Source organism: Quercus robur, chromosome 12 (assembly GCF_932294415.1).
Source record: "Quercus robur chromosome 12, dhQueRobu3.1, whole genome shotgun sequence".
In the NCBI taxonomy this organism is placed as follows: Eukaryota; Viridiplantae; Streptophyta; class Magnoliopsida; order Fagales; family Fagaceae; genus Quercus; species Quercus robur.
Window position 1 is genome coordinate 17,541,818 of NC_065545.1, and position 15,887 is coordinate 17,557,704.

Here is a 15,887-nt window from a genome sequence, read left to right on the forward strand (position 1 = left end):
TACTTGAGTTTGTGTTGGTAGTATGCCAATTGGACCATTGCACTTTCTCTTCTTTCTTCAATATAGTCTACGCTCTTTTCTAGCAACTCATTGTTACTGCTCGGACTGAGAGCTGGTCTTTAATGTTGGGAAGTCTGTTTCTAAAGGAATAATAGCCTCGGCTCCATAAGTCATTGAAAAGGGAGTTTCCCCTATTGATCTGCGAGGTGTGGTTCAATACGTCCATAGGACATGTGGCAGTTCTTCCACCCACTTTCCCTTCGCATCATCAATCTCTTCTTGAGTCCATTCACTATGACCTTGTTAATAACCTCAGCTTGTTTATTCCCCTGAGGACAAGCTAGAGTAGAATATCTATTCGTAATTCCCAATTCACGGCAGTAACTCTTAAAGGATTTACTATCAAACTGAAGGCCATTGTCCGAAATGAGGGTATGAAGGACCCTGAACCAGGTGACAATATTTTTCCAAACAAACTTCTTGGCGTCCACATCTCTGATGTTTGCCAAGGGCTCAGCTTCAACCCATTTAGTAAAGTAGTCAGTGCCGACTAGCAAATACCTCTTGTTCCCTATTACTTTGGGGAAAATGCCAACTATATCTAAGCCCCATTGAGCAAATGGCCAAGGGCTGGATACGGGGTTAAGAACTCCTCCTAGTTGGTGTATGTTTGGTGCAAATTTCTGGCATTTATCACACTTCTTCACATACTCTTGTGCTTCTTTCTGCATATTTGGCCACCAGTAGCCCTGAGTGATGGCTCTTTGAGACAAAGATCTGCCTCCTATGTGGCTTCCACAAATCCCTTCATATAACTCCTTGAGGAGTAGTTTTGATACCTCTGGGTGGATGCAGAGTAGATATGGCCCAGAAAAAGAGCATTTGTACAATTTTTGGTCCTTGGACAGCTAGAAACAAAGCGCCTTTCTCCTTACCTTATTAGCTTCTAATTTATCTTCCGACAAGATGTCCTCTCTCAGGTATAGTACTATGGGATCCATCCAATTGGGCCCTACTCTGACTTGGTGAACATGAACCACTTTTCCTTTTACCTCTGTGGGTTTGCACAAGTCTTCTATAAGGATAACCCGAGGTAAGCTCTGCGCCGAGGAGGTTGCAATCGTGGCTAGGGAATTAGCGTGTGTGTTTCCACTCCTGGGTACATGCGATAGGCTGAAGGATTCAAATCCTAATTGCAAATGCCTAACCTAACTTAAATACCCTTGCATTCTCCCATCTCTTACTTCTAGTTCGCTCTTCACCTGGCCGATGACTAGCCTCGAGTCCAAGAACATCTTTACTGCCTTTCCTCCCATTCTTTGAACCATGGACATTCCCTCCAACAAAGTTTCATATTCAGTTTCATTATTTGTGGCCGAAAAGCCTAATCTTAATGATTTCTTGATGATGAGCTTTTCAGGTGAGACCAGAACTAGTCCCACTCCAGAACCCCTTTGATTTGCCACACCATCAACGTATACCTTCCAGAATAAAGGTTCTTGCAGGGAGATTGTGCCAACCGATTTTCCATCCATGTTCTGTGTCGTTGCTACTTCTTCTAATGGGGGTTCAGCGAACTCGGCCACTAGGTCTACAAGGACTTGGCCCTTGACCGAGGTACGAGGCATGTATTTGATGTCAAAAGCCCCTAAAACTGTGCCCCATTTAGCAATCCTCCCTGTGTAATCAGCACTTATAAGTATGGCCTTGAGTGGAAGTTGAGTTAAGACGACAACTGTATATGCTTGGAAGTAATGGGGAAGCTTTTGCGTACCATGCACTACTGCCAGGATGGCTTTCTCCAGTGGTAGGTAACGAACCTCGACCTCGTGTAGTGACTTGCTCACGTAGTAAACTGGCCGTTGTATGCCATTGTCAACTCGTATCAACACTAAACTCACGGCATGAGGGGCCACAGCAATGTAAGCAAATAGAATTTCATTAACCTTAGGGCTGGACATGATAGGTGGATGAGAGAGATATTCCTTAAGTTGTTGGAAAGCTAAAGCGCATTCCTAGGTTCACTCAAATCCCTTCCATTTATTCATCAACAGGAAGAAGGGTCTGCATCTATCCGCGGACCGGGAGATAATCCGATTCAAGGCAGCAGTCATTCAGGTCAGTTTCTGAACTTCCTTTAGATTCCGAGGTGGTTGTAGATTGTTTATTACCTTAATCTAGTCGGAATTAACCTCAATCCCCTGGTGAGTCACCATATAGCCTAGAAACTTGCCTGATCACACACTAAAAGAGCACTTGGAAGCGTTAAGGTGTAGCTTGTGTTTCCTCAAAATTTCAAAAATGTTTCCGAGGTCTCCCACGTGCTCAGACACCACCTTGCTTTTCACCACAATGTCATTTATATAGACCTCAATACTCTTGCCCAACTGTGGCTCAAACATCTTAGTCATCATCCTTTGATAGGTAGATCCCACATTTTCCAAGCCAAAGGGCATTACTTTGTAATGGTAGTTTCCAGTGGGAGTAACAAAGGCTGTCTTCTCCTGATCATCCAGGACTAGTGGTATTTGATGGTATCCTTGGAAGGCATTTAAGAAACTCATCTGAGGATGGCCAATAGTGGCATCCACCAGCTGGTCTATTCGCGGCATAGAGAAGGGATCTTTTGGGCAAGCCTTGTTTAAATTCGTGAAATCCACACATACTCTCCATTTCCCATTCTTTTTCTTCACTACCACAGTATTGGCCAGCCATTTAGGGTAGAAAACTTCCTTGATAGCCCCTACCTACTTAAGCTTTGTCGCCTCATCTTTGACAGCATCAAAATGATCTCTAAATGAGTGCCGAGGAGGTTGTTTTTTGGGGGTAATAGATGGATTGACATTCAAATGGTGGCAAATGAAATTTGGGTCCACCTCTGGAGCTTCATAAGCACTCCACGCGAATACATCCACATTTTTTCTAAGGAACTCAATTAGCTCTTCTTTCTCTTGGGGAGGTAATTGGGAGCTGACCTGGAAGAACTTCTCCAGATCATCGCCAACAATGACCTTTTCTAAATTTTCGCACTTCGCTTCCTCGGTTGATCCATTATTGGGCAATACCGGAGTTTTTGATTGCTTTAAGTCCCTCTCAGCAGAGGCCGAGGACTCAGCATTGGGCCTATGTAAGATGGCAGCCACCTGTGAGAGACCGTGCCCCCAACCCGTTTTACAGGATGTTGGGCCAAACCCACGTGAATGGGTGGAGTTGCGTTATTGCCTCTCAAAATGAAGGTTCGACTAGTTATATTTTCCCCTTTAGTGCTTTAAATGTGGAGATTGATGAGAGTGGGGAGCAAGCAAAGTTCGGTTTTCCCGTAGCTGTTGTAACAACCTGTAAAGCCAACTTCGAAAAATCATATCTGACTCAATTTTAATCGAAATTGTCTCATTCTTATGCTCAAATTGAAGCCCCGGATATCTAGTTTCTAGGAAAATTAACCTCATTTACAGATTCAAAATATTCTGAGAGATATTGATGAAATAGTGAGCAGAGGTCATTTGTTAGAAAATGGTTTCAGCATAATTAACATTAATAGGTCCCAAATTAGCTCCCAATTAACATTAAATGGCTCCAATCACTCCCATTTCAGACTTAACTGGTTTCAAATTTACTCTAATTAAAAGATAATTACACAAATTACTGATTAAATAATTAATGTTTAACTATCTAGTTAATTAGGTGTGTGCAACCCTACCATATAATGTAGTCCTAACCAATCAAATTATGACACATCATTGATCTCAAATTGATTATACTTATAACCAATTAAATCAATTATTCATAATCACATATAGTCGGACTCAATTTGTGATGGTGCATTTCAGCCATTAAAACTTGATTTGATGATAACTTTCAATCTGGTGGTTTGATTTGGGCTTATGACCAGTCGATTTAATCGTTACAACATCAAGATTATTTTGGTGAAATGAGATTAAGGATCTAATAACTAGAATCAAGATGCATATTTTCAAGGTAAAATTACCCTTTTACCCTCCATGTGAGGTTAAATGTGGATTGCAAAATAGGGTGTCAACACCATCATGCACTGCCTAGCCATGGACTGGTTCCCCACAATCTCTTTAACCTAGCCATCGGATGGATACTTCACCTTTTGGTGTAGGGTAGAAGAGACGGCTTCTAAGGCATGAAGCCAAGGTCTAGCCACAATAGTCGTGTAAGGTGAATAAGCGTCCACCACAATGAAGTCCACTTCCACCACGTCCGAACCAGTCTGTATGGGCAGTCTAATCTGACCTCTTGGAGTAACAGTCTTCCTCTCGAAACTTACTAGAGGGGAATCGTACGCCGTTAGGTTCTCGGATTTCAAATTCAGCCCCCTACACAAGTCGGGGTACATTATCTCGACAGCACTTCCCTGGTCTACCAACACTCTCTTCACATCATACGCCCCTATCCTGAGTGTGACCACCAAAGCATCATCATAGGGTTGGATAGTTCTGATCTTATTGTCGGCCGAAAAGCCCAGAACTAGCAGGGCCTCTATTCTAGCTCTTTTTGGCTCTGAATTGCTATCTTCAATGGATAGTCGAGCCACAGACATCACTCTGGAAGGACAAGAACCGGTCCTACCAGGGGCAATGAAGATGACATTGATCGTTCCCAGAGGAGGCCTTAAAGAAGCATCTCTTCGAGGATCTGAACCTGCCTGCCCCGCTTGGCCACTGGAATGGTGCAGCAGCTGCTTCAACTTCCCTTCTCGGACCAATTGGTCCAGATGGTCCCACAAATTTCTGTAGTCTTCTATATTGTGCCCCTAGTCTTGATGATATTGGCAATAAAGGCTCTAGTTGCGTCTCATAGGGTTTCCAGCCATCTTGTTCGGCCATTTGAAGAATGGCTCATTATTAATCTTCTCTAGATCCTGATGCACCGATTCTCGAAATACTGCATTAACAGTCTGGGTGTTGGTAGATCCCGATTGTCCAGCAAAATCTCTCCGAGGTCGGTTGTTATTGAATCGGTCCGACCTGAAATCCCTCCTCTCTTGAGGGATAACCTTAGTCTTTCCTTTACCCAATTGTTGGTCTTCCTCAACCATTTTATACTTGTCAATACGGTCTATGAGTTGGCGTAGGCTGGTGACAGGCTTTCCTATTAGGGACTTCCTTAAACCATGTTCGGTTGGGAGGCCACTCTTGAAGGTACTGATGGTGACGTCATCAAATTCACCATCTATCTCATTATACGTCTCCCAGTACCTGTCCGAATATGCTTTTAGGGTCTTCCCTTCTCGCATGGACAAAGACAGTAAGGAGTCCAAGGGCCAAGGGACCCTAGTACATGTAATAAAATGAGAGCCAAATGCCTGAGTAAGTTCCTTGAAGGAACCTATGGAATCTGTCCTCAGGTCGTTGAACCATCTCATCGCCATGGGTCCTAAACTAGATGGGAATACCTTGCACATCAGGGTTTCGTCCTTAGAATAGACAGCCATTCTCTGACTGAAATGGCTCACATGCTCCACCGGGTCTGTTCGCCCATTGTAGATGGTGAATGTTGGCTAATGGAAACACCGAGCAAGAGTTTCCCTTTCAATCCTTTACGTGAAGGGCGACTTGGAAATCTGGTTCAAGGCTTTGCTCATCGCATCATTTCCCAGCCCTCTGTGAGTTGGGCTCTTGCATCTGCATTCATGGTGGTGCTCCTCTTCATATGAGAAGGATTCACTAGGAGGAGTCCTTGATCTACGTCGATAACCGCTATCCTTCTCATCGTCGGAAAAGGAATCAAACGGGGTGGGAGTTTGTCTTCGTTGCGCATGGCGTAACTTCTTCTTTAGATGGTCGATTTCCCTTTGCATGACTTTATTATGTTGCTCTTAAGAGTGTGACTCCCAACTCGAGAGTGGTTTTTGCTGCGTAGCATGCACGCTGCCCTTTTGATTTCTCCTACGCTCAAGGTTGGCGAAAGGATTTTCACGTTAAGATGCTATGGATTCTGCCTAGTGTGGACATGAACCTACCATAGTTGGCCGTTATTTTTCACTATCACACAAGTTCTCCCCACAGACAGCGCCAATTGTAGGGACATGGTTTACAACCCAAGCCCAAAATGTTTGGGATCTTGGCCCAATAAGCCCAATACAATAAATTTGATGAGAGTGGGTCGAAGAACTAAGCCCTAATGAATTTGACAACGGCTAGTATGGATTTGGAAGATGATCAAGCGAAAACAAAGAAGGTAAAGCTGAACGACTTCACCGTCCGAAGAGATAAAACTTATATAAATTGGTTACAATTGAATACAAGAACAATTTAGATGGATATATTGTTTTCTCTATCTCTTTCTTGATCCATTCCTCATGGAGGGTCTTTCACATTATATATCTCCCTTTGGACCATCTTCATCCTACACTTGTTGATCATCCGAGCCCTTACTTAAGTACATGTCCCATCAAACACCCTCTCTGGTTTTCTGTGAGTTGTGGTAGCCAAGGAAGTACTGTTCAAAGGTTTTCTCCACATAAATGCGGTCAGAAAAGTAGCTGCAGTACATTTAATGTGGTGGTGGCAGCTTTTCCTTAGATATTTTTGGGTTTCCTTCCTTCTCGTATGTTCATGAGGTATGTCCCTATCATTGGAGTTTCCTGGAGGGTCACTCTAATTGCTGGAGTACATACTTGAACTGCATTCATCATATCCGAGGAGGAGTCCCTCTTCAGACCACCTTCCATTTGTTCCTTAATCATGAGATTTTAAATTGGAATTTCTAATAACTATTTGTTCCTCTTCAGATCATCCAATGTCCTCGAACAAAGCCCAAGACCCAATGCTTGATTTTGGGCCCTTAACCCTACAATATATATCTCTGGTTACTTCATAAGGGGTAAAAATAATTAGACACGTGATAATGATTTTCTTAAAGAAATAGAGAACACTATGATTTCCTTATAAATTGGAGCACTTAATGGCATTAAAATTACAAAACTTTTAACAAAAGTTTAACAATTTATTTTTTCTAGGTAAATAGAGGGAAGAGGGCTTTGAAATCTTAAAGCAATGCCATGATATATTGCAAATTATGGTCGACACCTATTTTTCAAGAAACATGGTCAACACACTTGATAATTAAGATCACTCTCAAATTGTCTAAATTTAATCCAACAAACCATATTAGTGAAGGAAAATTATTTGTCTCACTCTAGATGCTCCACTAAATACTCTACCATTAATAAATAAAAAAAAATCTCTAGTTACTTCATAAGGGGGCAAAAATAATTAGACGCATGATAATGATTTCCTTAAAGAAATAGAGAACACTATAATTTCCTTATAAATTGGAGCACTTAATGGCATTAAAATTACAAAACTTTTAACAAAAGTTTAACAAATTATTTTTACTAAATAGAGGGAAGAGGGCTTTGAAATCTTAAAGCAATGCCATGATGTATTGCAAATTATGGTCAACACTTTTTTTTTTTTTAGACACATGGTCAACACACTTGACAATTAAGATCGTTCTCAAATTGTCTAAATTTAATCCAACAAACCATATTAGTGAAGGAAAATTATTTGTCTTACTCTAGATGCTCCACTAAATGCTTCACCAATAATAAAAAAAATCTCTAGTTACTTCATTAGGGAACAAAAATAATTAAACGCGTAATGATGATTGGTAAAATATAAAGTGAATCAGTCAAAACAACAATTTTTTTGGCCAAGAAAATAGCTTTTCAGTTGAATCTGATGGTCCAAATTTAGAGAAATGCTCTTAATATTATGTAGGCCCCATCAAACCTAACTCCTCTAAGCAAGAATTTGGTTGCAAGTAAAGCAAAAATGATGAGTTCCAGAACCACTTCCCTCCTCATTTTTGCTTTCTTCTTCCTCATATCCTCCTCAGTTACCACAGCCTTCCACATTACCAGAATCCTACGAAAATACCCTGAGTTCAGCGCATACAGTCACTACCTCATTAAGACCAATCTCCAAAGCCAAATCGACCGACAACCGAACATCACAATCCTCGCAGTTGACAACCAGGCCATTTCCTCTATATCTAAAAAACCAATGAAAGTGATCAAAAATATATTGAGCTTGCATGTGTTGCATGACTACTATGACGTTGAAAAGCTGGTGAGGATATTGACATCCAAGCCTGCTATCTTTACCACATTGTATCAGACCAATAATAATGAATCTGTCAGCCTAAAAGGGTTCTTGGAGGCAAGCATGGTGAATGAGGGAGAGATTGCCTTTGGCTCCGCCGCACTGGATTCCGGTCTAACTGTTAAACTCGTTAAGCCGGTTTTGTCTCATCTCGATATTATTTCAGTGCTTCAAATCACTGCTCCTATTATAGCCCCAGGCATTGGTGCAAGCTCGCCTGTTAAGGTTCCAGCCTCAGATAATTAAGGTAAAATGCATGAGGAAACAGGGAAAGCTTTATGTATGTGATGGGCAATAAATAAATTAATGGAAAATTTATTTATGATCTCTGGTCACATTGAAGTCTGATTCCTGTAAACCTTGTATGAAATTGGTCTTACCAGCCAATTAATTAGACAGTTGTAATTTTGCGTCCTTTTTTACTGTTTTACATAACAATAAGCAATGGCTCCTATGACAGAAACTGTAGGCACGGAGCAAATGGTTATTGATTAACTTATACGGAAGTTAGCAAAACAAGATACAATTTTGTTTCCTTTTGTTTTCCTTCATGAGGAGGCATACTGTGATTGATCTATAATGGAAATAGTGTTAGCAGCAGACATATATGAAAGCGATATTCTAAATTTTTAATGACAATTTGTCACAATTACAAGTTGTGAAAAATGAACGATATAAAAAGATTATATCTCTTAGTCTCTACCAATTCTAATCCTCTTGAATAAAAATAATGTGCATTTTATTTTATATTCCATCAATTATAATGCCTTGTCTATAAAATGAAACACAAAGTCAGACAATATTATTATGCTACTACATAGTACAAACATGTCTATCTTTCTTTTCTTTTTTCTCTAATCCTAGAATATTGTAGAATTTTAAAAAATAATTAGGGATTTTTCTTCATGATAGAGTTACCTTGAATTGAAAACTCTAGAAAATCTTGTATGTCTATGTGATAATTTTGTTGATTCAGTTCAAAAACAAGAGAATTATTAAAAATTTAAAACCCTAAAGGATTGGTCTAGTGATTCTCAAAATCTCATGAGATCCGTAAGTCGTAGATTCAAAATGCCTAACCACCATCTTGGGACCACATCCAACGAATTCTTCCCGGTAATTACTTGGTTGTTTGCGTAGAAAATGAGTGCTCTAGATCCAAGGAATAATCAGGTGCTCAAAAGCTCAGAACACACAAGTTCGCCAGTACGTGTTTTGCAGTTTCATATGAATAAACATTACCTTTTCCAATTTGGGCCAAGCCCAATATTATCAGTGATGACACCAGTCATAACCCATACCTAGCGATTTGAACATGCATTTTGAGCTTTTGGTGTAGTCCAAATGTCCAATACCCAAAACCTAGCCTTTTATTCAACTAATATTTATTCTGGTTCCAGATGTGACACTTGAAACGGAAATCATTTCTTTTTCTTTTTCTTTTTTTTCTTTATTTTAATGAGAAAAAAGGGGGGGGGGGGGGGACCATGTGTGACTCATCTCCTTGGGTGTGACCATAAGAGCACCCCTGTTAGAGAATGTTGGATTGAGCCATAATTAAGGGTGACAATTTTTATCCAAATCCATGAATCCACCCATTACCCACTTTATTTGGATAAGTCTTAACCCAGCACATTTAATATTTGGGTTAAACGGGCAAAGACCCATTAGGTTATTTAATTATATGGGTCTTAATGGATAAACCCACTAAATCCCATCTAAAATTTAAATAAACAACAAAAAGTCTAAAATTCTAGAAAAGCTAAACTAAAGATTACAAAATTACTTTCACCAACAACAAAAAAGTCCAAATCTCTCTCTCTGTTTGGTTACTAAGAAAGTAGCGAAAAACAATAGAAATAGGAATTTTGAATCTAATAAGATTGTTCAAACAAAATCGGAAACTTTACCACTCAACTAAGCCCAAAAATAACTGATTTTTCATTTTTCTGATAATATAAGCAAAGAAAAAGAAAGGATCCCAAAAAAGCATCACTTTATTTTCTTTTCCTCCATTTTTCGAGCAACCAAACAAAAATTTCACTTCCTTATTTTCCCTTAAATTAAAATTGGAAAAGTAGAACAAGAATGCAAGAAAGTACCTCAAAGAGAGAGCTAGAGAGATAGAGAGTTCGAATTTTGAGAGCGATCGGTTTTCAGTGAAGCTTTCTTTCTCCACTAGACCTCCAAAAATTTGAGCTAAGCTAGAGAGAAAGAAAGAGAGAGGCTAAATTGGAGCTGAGTATTAGAGATTGGGATCTAATCCAACGATTAGGATCTTCTCTCTATCGCTTTGTAACTCTCTCTCTTTTCTCTTCGTGTCCTTTTTGTGTGTTGTACTATACGAACTTTCTTCAACAACAATAGCAAACCATTAATTTTTGACACCACAACACAGAGCTCTCTCTCTCTTAACTCAGTCTCTCTTTTAACTTGATCTCAACCAACTTAGATCTCTCTCTCTCTCTCTTGTAATTTTTCTTCCACCCATTGGATTAAATAGGTGGGTTACTAATTAAATGGGTTAAGTTAGTAATGGATAATTTATTTATAATATAAACGGGTCATAAATAGATAAATGAGTAATTACACACCCAACCCATTTATGACCCAACTTGCCCATTTGCCACCCCTAGCCATAACTACTATGACTAGGGTGCCACTGACTTCACCCTAGCACCCCAAGGGAGCTAGCAGTAAGGCACAACGCATGAGTGCTCTCACCTCCCATTCCCAGTACTCGCTAGGGTTCGAACGAGGGATCATTACGCATGCGCGCAAGATCCTTACAACTAGGCCACCCCTCCTAGGGCGAAATCATTTCTTAGTAACACTGATCTCTATCAACCAGATACAGATTAATTTTAATTAGAAATTATTAAAAAATTATATCAAAGGTTGAGTAACAAATATACAATTTAACCGAATCAAAATTATGTGATTATTCATTGTTGCCTGCCATATCATCTTTATTTGAGTGAAAAGGGAGTGTACACAACTGAAAGACAAAGCAGCAAGAAAAAAATCATCCATAGAACAAAGCTGTAAACAATGACTATCAAACCAATCAGGAGAGAATACACAAAAGTTATGGAAGATTTCAATTTTTTTTTTTTTTTTTTATATAAACTAACAATGAAACCTTGCCTCTTTAAACAGGGGGAAAAGGCTGCTACAACAGTAACCTAAATGCATCTGTATTCATCAACTCGTCCTATCAACAATATCTAGAATGACTGTTCAATGTCAAGTACCCCAATCTTAAACAGTATTAGTACTGACAATTCAAAAGCAACAGATACCAGAGCAGAATATCCAGACATTAGAAGTTTCTACCATGAAAGAAAGTTAGCAAGGCCAACTTCATGCACTACGACAAAATGACTTTCACGGTATATCCAAAATCCACTTGCAAGCAGTTGGTCTTCATTTGATCTTGTCAATAATGCCAGAGATAACTTCACCCATGTCCAGATTCTTCATTGGTGTAAATGGTCGCTTCATATCCTGCAACAACCCAAAAAGAAAAAAGTAATTGGCAACTGAGAGAATGGCCAAAGGTTTTCCACAACGCTTTTCCACTTAAGTTCACTAAAAAATTTGATAGATGTTGGTATTAAGTTAACCGCTAAATAGACCTGCACCTGCCTCTGGTAAAAGAATGATCAGGCCACAAAATTTTTGTCATAGCCAAACAACTTTATTATCATTATCAAGTAATCTTTGTGAAAAGAGATTGATTCTGGTAGGAGAGGTTGTGTAATCCGTGGTTTAATCCCTAGGGTTGGGTCCAATGGGGCCTGTCTTGGTGTTCCATGTCATCAAAAAAAAAAAAATCTTTGTGAAAAGACAAAAGAAATGTACAACAAATATACAGATTTTAGGGTCTGGAAACTGATTGAAAGCTAAATGCAACATACCTAAGTTTCTCAGGCATCTAACACCAATTGCAATTAGTTTTCAAATACTTCATCTGAATGTTTTGTGATAACTGGACTGCCATTTATTTTGCCAATAACTCCATATTTCAAATCAGGATCCTCGCCATTTCAAGGTCAAGATTTAGTTTCCAAGGATCTGAGGGTATATATGGTGCCACATCATTTAAAATTTATCAATAACAACACATTTTAAATGACATGACACCATGTACACCCATAGATTCTTGAAAACTAATCTTCATCATGACACAGACTCATTTCATTTCAAAGAGAAACATAGAGTCCTCCCCATATTTCGCAGGAAGACAAAAATATTGAAGCTCATTCTTCATTTTCATTAGAAAAAATATATAATAATACTTCATAATCAGAATTCCATTTATATTGCCAGTACCTCCACATGCCATCAAAGACAAAACACAGTGAAGCTAATTCCCTATACTCATGATCACCTAATATTCTCATGAGAACAATCCCTAGCAGCCTTTTCAACAACAAAACTGTAATTCATTACCGCAGTCAAAGGTGTGTAGAATACAAAAAACCCATTCAATTTCCAAGGGGCAGAAAATTCAAGTTAATTACATCAACAGCCATCATAAGAACAACATACTGGGGAAAACCAGATTTGACAAATCTAAAGGTCAACACAATGGAAAAAAAAAAACACACACAAATAAATTTGTATTGTTTACCAGAAGACTGATGAACGTCTCGCCGCCTTTTTCTCGTATTTCAAAGCACCCCCTTCTTGGCTGTTGAAAAGAGGAAAAATAAAAATGAACCACATCACTAAGCCTATAATGAAATGGCAATTAACCTTTAAAAAGTAAGTCAAAAGGGACACTTTTGAGGTACAAGATGACCCTTTTGTTTCTATTGCATTTAAGTGGAGTGTATTTTTAAGATATCTGATTAGGGAAAAGTCAATCTGACCAAAGAGTGTACTCATACTTAACTACATAATTCACTTACTCGTACATCATCAAAAAATTTCCTATTCCGTTATTACAATCAAAAATAAAAATGAAATATCAATCAAAATTTCAAAACTTAATTGCAGCATAATACAACAAAGTATAAAAATGGAGCAAATAAATGAAAATTTAAAAAATAAAAAATAAAATCTTTAGAAAGATGAAGAATCAACCTATACACTGAAGTAATGAACCCTCCTGCTACATGACTTAAATGGTTTCAGTGAATCAAATCAAATAAATAAACCTTTAAATGAAAATTAAAAACTTGTAATATTACTTAAAACAGTTTTTGACACTTTTTCCCCTGCATCAAATAAACCATAAATTGAATCCATCAGATCAACATCAGTATGGATAACTTGTGCAATGGCTTTGCAAAGGTGCTCTCATAGTTTGAACCAATACTCATTTTTTCCTGACAGGAGAATGGAAGACAAAGAAACTATTTTTCATAATTATCACATTCGTAGTCAATCTCATGTTATCTAGTGGCTTTGCTGTTAAGAGATGTCAAGTTCAATGCAACTCCTGAAATCATCAACAAAGTTAATAACATTCACCGAGCATACCTTATCAGGATTGACCAGCACTGTGATACCAGTAACACCTTCCTCCAAACCTTCTTTCACCTGAATAGCCCTCGTCTTGAATGAATTGCATTGCTTGCTAGAGTAAAGCAACAAATAAATTAAAAAGAACACCATAATATGGGAAGCTTATTTCTCCTAAAAATACAGGCTGTTGTCAGGGGCAAAAGACATCAAGGAACAACATCTGAGGAAATATTCCCCATAAGCATCAAGGAAAATGAATATATTGCAGATAACAAGACTTCAACTGACAATTGCAAGAGAAGGAGACAATTCCAAACATAATATCTCCCCTGTATGCTAAAAGCTGCTAATGAGATCAGATTCATTCAAGATATTCTACAAAGCCGGCAATATTGTATTTCCTAATTTTATACATGCTATCCAAATATGAACTGAATCCATTAATTACTTTCTTCCAGCAAATAAATATAGCAAAATTTGAATAAAAAATATCACACCCTAAAGTAGTCAGATTCAATCATCAACCTTCTTAATATCCAGTCCCCTGAGAGTCACACCAAACACCAAAATTGAAAAACAGGGGAACCATTCAAAACCTATACACATACAAGAAGTCAAAATTGAGTTGATCTACTCTTTCTTATTTTGGATCCCCATGACAGTAATACAACACTTAACATCATTTTTGCTACCTTTCTACCAATTCTGTAGCAAACAATCTGACAGAATTACCATAAATGTTTGTGTGTCTGTACGCTAATCAAAAGATAACAAAATCTTACGAAATGAACAAAACCACAGAAAACCAAAAGAACAACCAGCCAACTACTAAATTAACAGTCTTCAAGCAGCAAACTGTGTGGGTCTTTGGGAAGTGACAGGCAGAGTACTACTTATCAAAAAAAAGGTGACAAGCAGAGTACCTTTCAAAAGTCAAAATGCTACCCACCCATTTTCAGAACAAGGAATTTTATCAATGTTGTGTTTTCTCTGCTACCAATAATGAATCTTCACAACCTGTAAACCTCCATAATATATTGACTCTAATCTTTCATCATGTAAACCCAAGTTAACCTAGAACCCAAGAACCAAGCATATTATAATAGAAAACCCTAATCAACTTACTAATAACAAGAAAAGGAAAACAATATCTAACCCAGCTTATACAACAGTTTTGCTCACGTGAACAAAAAACCAAAATTCAAAACACCTCAAATCTTATTAAATTTCTCTTCTTTTTGTAGAGAGAGCGCCTCAAAATTTCAGTTTGCTTTGATTTCCTCCATTTTCAACGCAACCAAACAATAAATAAAGCTTTTTTTCCAAACTAAAAAACCAAACAACAAATAATAAACGACTAAATTTTTATCACTTTCTTGGCAACCAAACAACAAATATAAGATAAGGTATAAGCAAGCACTTGATGTACCTTCTATTCCAAACCAAAAGAACAATAAAAACCATAATACAAACAAGACTAATTTTCTTTCACCTTCTCTGAAACCAAACAAGAAACATTAGATATAATAAGCAAAGCACTAAAAACCTAACCTTTCAAACGAAAACAGCAACAAAACCACAACAAGAGACTAATTTTCTTCTTGCACTTTTCTCGGCAACCAAACAAGAAACATTAGACATGATAAGCAAAGCACTAAAAACCTAAACTTTCAAACGAAAACAGCAAGAAAACCATATCAAGACACTAATTTTCTGTTTCACTTTTCTCTGCAACCAAACAGAGACAAAGTACCCAAAAAAAAAACCAGAAAACCTAAAGAAAAACTCACCAGTGCTCAATCACAATGGTTTTCGTCCCTTCCTCGACTTCTTCCTCCACCACCTTGAGCTCTACGTCCTTCACAGCCTTCTTGGCCTTCTTCGCCTTCGGTAACTCGGTCTTCTGCAACTCAGCCACCGAGTTATCTGAGTTAATACTGGCATCTCTCCGAGTCGCGCTCCGAGTCACCCGCGTTGCCAACTCGGGCTTCAGTTTCTCTTTCTCTTCTTCCTCAACAACGCGTCGTTTCCTGGGCGCCATTGAAGAAAAGCTTTTTGCTTTCTCTCTTCCTCAGACTCTCTCTCTCTCTCTCTCTCTCTCTCTCTAAAAACTTGTATACAACGCGCACTCTGCTTCAGTGAGTGTGTGCGTGATAGTTAGACGCTGTGTGAGTATTTATTTTCATTTTCCCGCTCCAAATTTATGTACTACTACTACTATTTGGTGATTTTGAACGGACGGTATTGATTAATCTTTATCTTTTTTTCTTTTTTTTT

At 38.3% G+C, this 15,887-nt stretch overlaps 3 protein-coding genes and 1 long non-coding RNA gene across 4 annotated transcripts; 1 reads left to right on the forward strand and 3 right to left on the reverse strand.

Annotated features, from left to right (window-relative positions):
* Positions 1–4,810: 4,810 nt before the first annotated feature.
* Positions 4,811–5,461, reverse strand: LOC126708212 (uncharacterized). Its single transcript, XM_050408013.1, has one exon. It carries the CDS (start codon positions 5,459–5,461, stop codon positions 4,811–4,813), a length of 651 nt encoding a protein of 216 aa, XP_050263970.1.
* Positions 5,462–7,805: 2,344 nt separating this feature from the next.
* On the forward strand, positions 7,806–8,630 carry LOC126708213 (fasciclin-like arabinogalactan protein 3). The gene has a single exon (XM_050408014.1). The coding sequence runs from the start codon at positions 7,806–7,808 to the stop codon at positions 8,379–8,381; it is 576 nt and encodes a 191-aa protein (XP_050263971.1). The 3' UTR covers positions 8,382–8,630.
* A 2,593-nt stretch (positions 8,631–11,223) lies between these two features.
* On the reverse strand, positions 11,224–15,775 carry LOC126709145 (uncharacterized). Its single transcript, XM_050409256.1, has 4 exons — positions 15,401–15,775; positions 13,626–13,722; positions 12,772–12,831; positions 11,224–11,642 (listed from the first exon to the last, which is right to left on the reverse strand). Exons 1-4 carry the CDS (start codon positions 15,649–15,651, stop codon positions 11,562–11,564), a joined length of 489 nt encoding a protein of 162 aa, XP_050265213.1. The 5' UTR covers positions 15,652–15,775; the 3' UTR covers positions 11,224–11,561.
* Positions 14,827–15,394, reverse strand: LOC126709146 (uncharacterized). The gene is made up of 2 exons (XR_007649324.1): positions 15,273–15,394; positions 14,827–15,156 (listed from the first exon to the last, which is right to left on the reverse strand). It is a non-coding gene; the product is annotated as an uncharacterized LOC126709146 (long non-coding RNA).
* Positions 15,776–15,887: the final 112 nt, after the last annotated feature.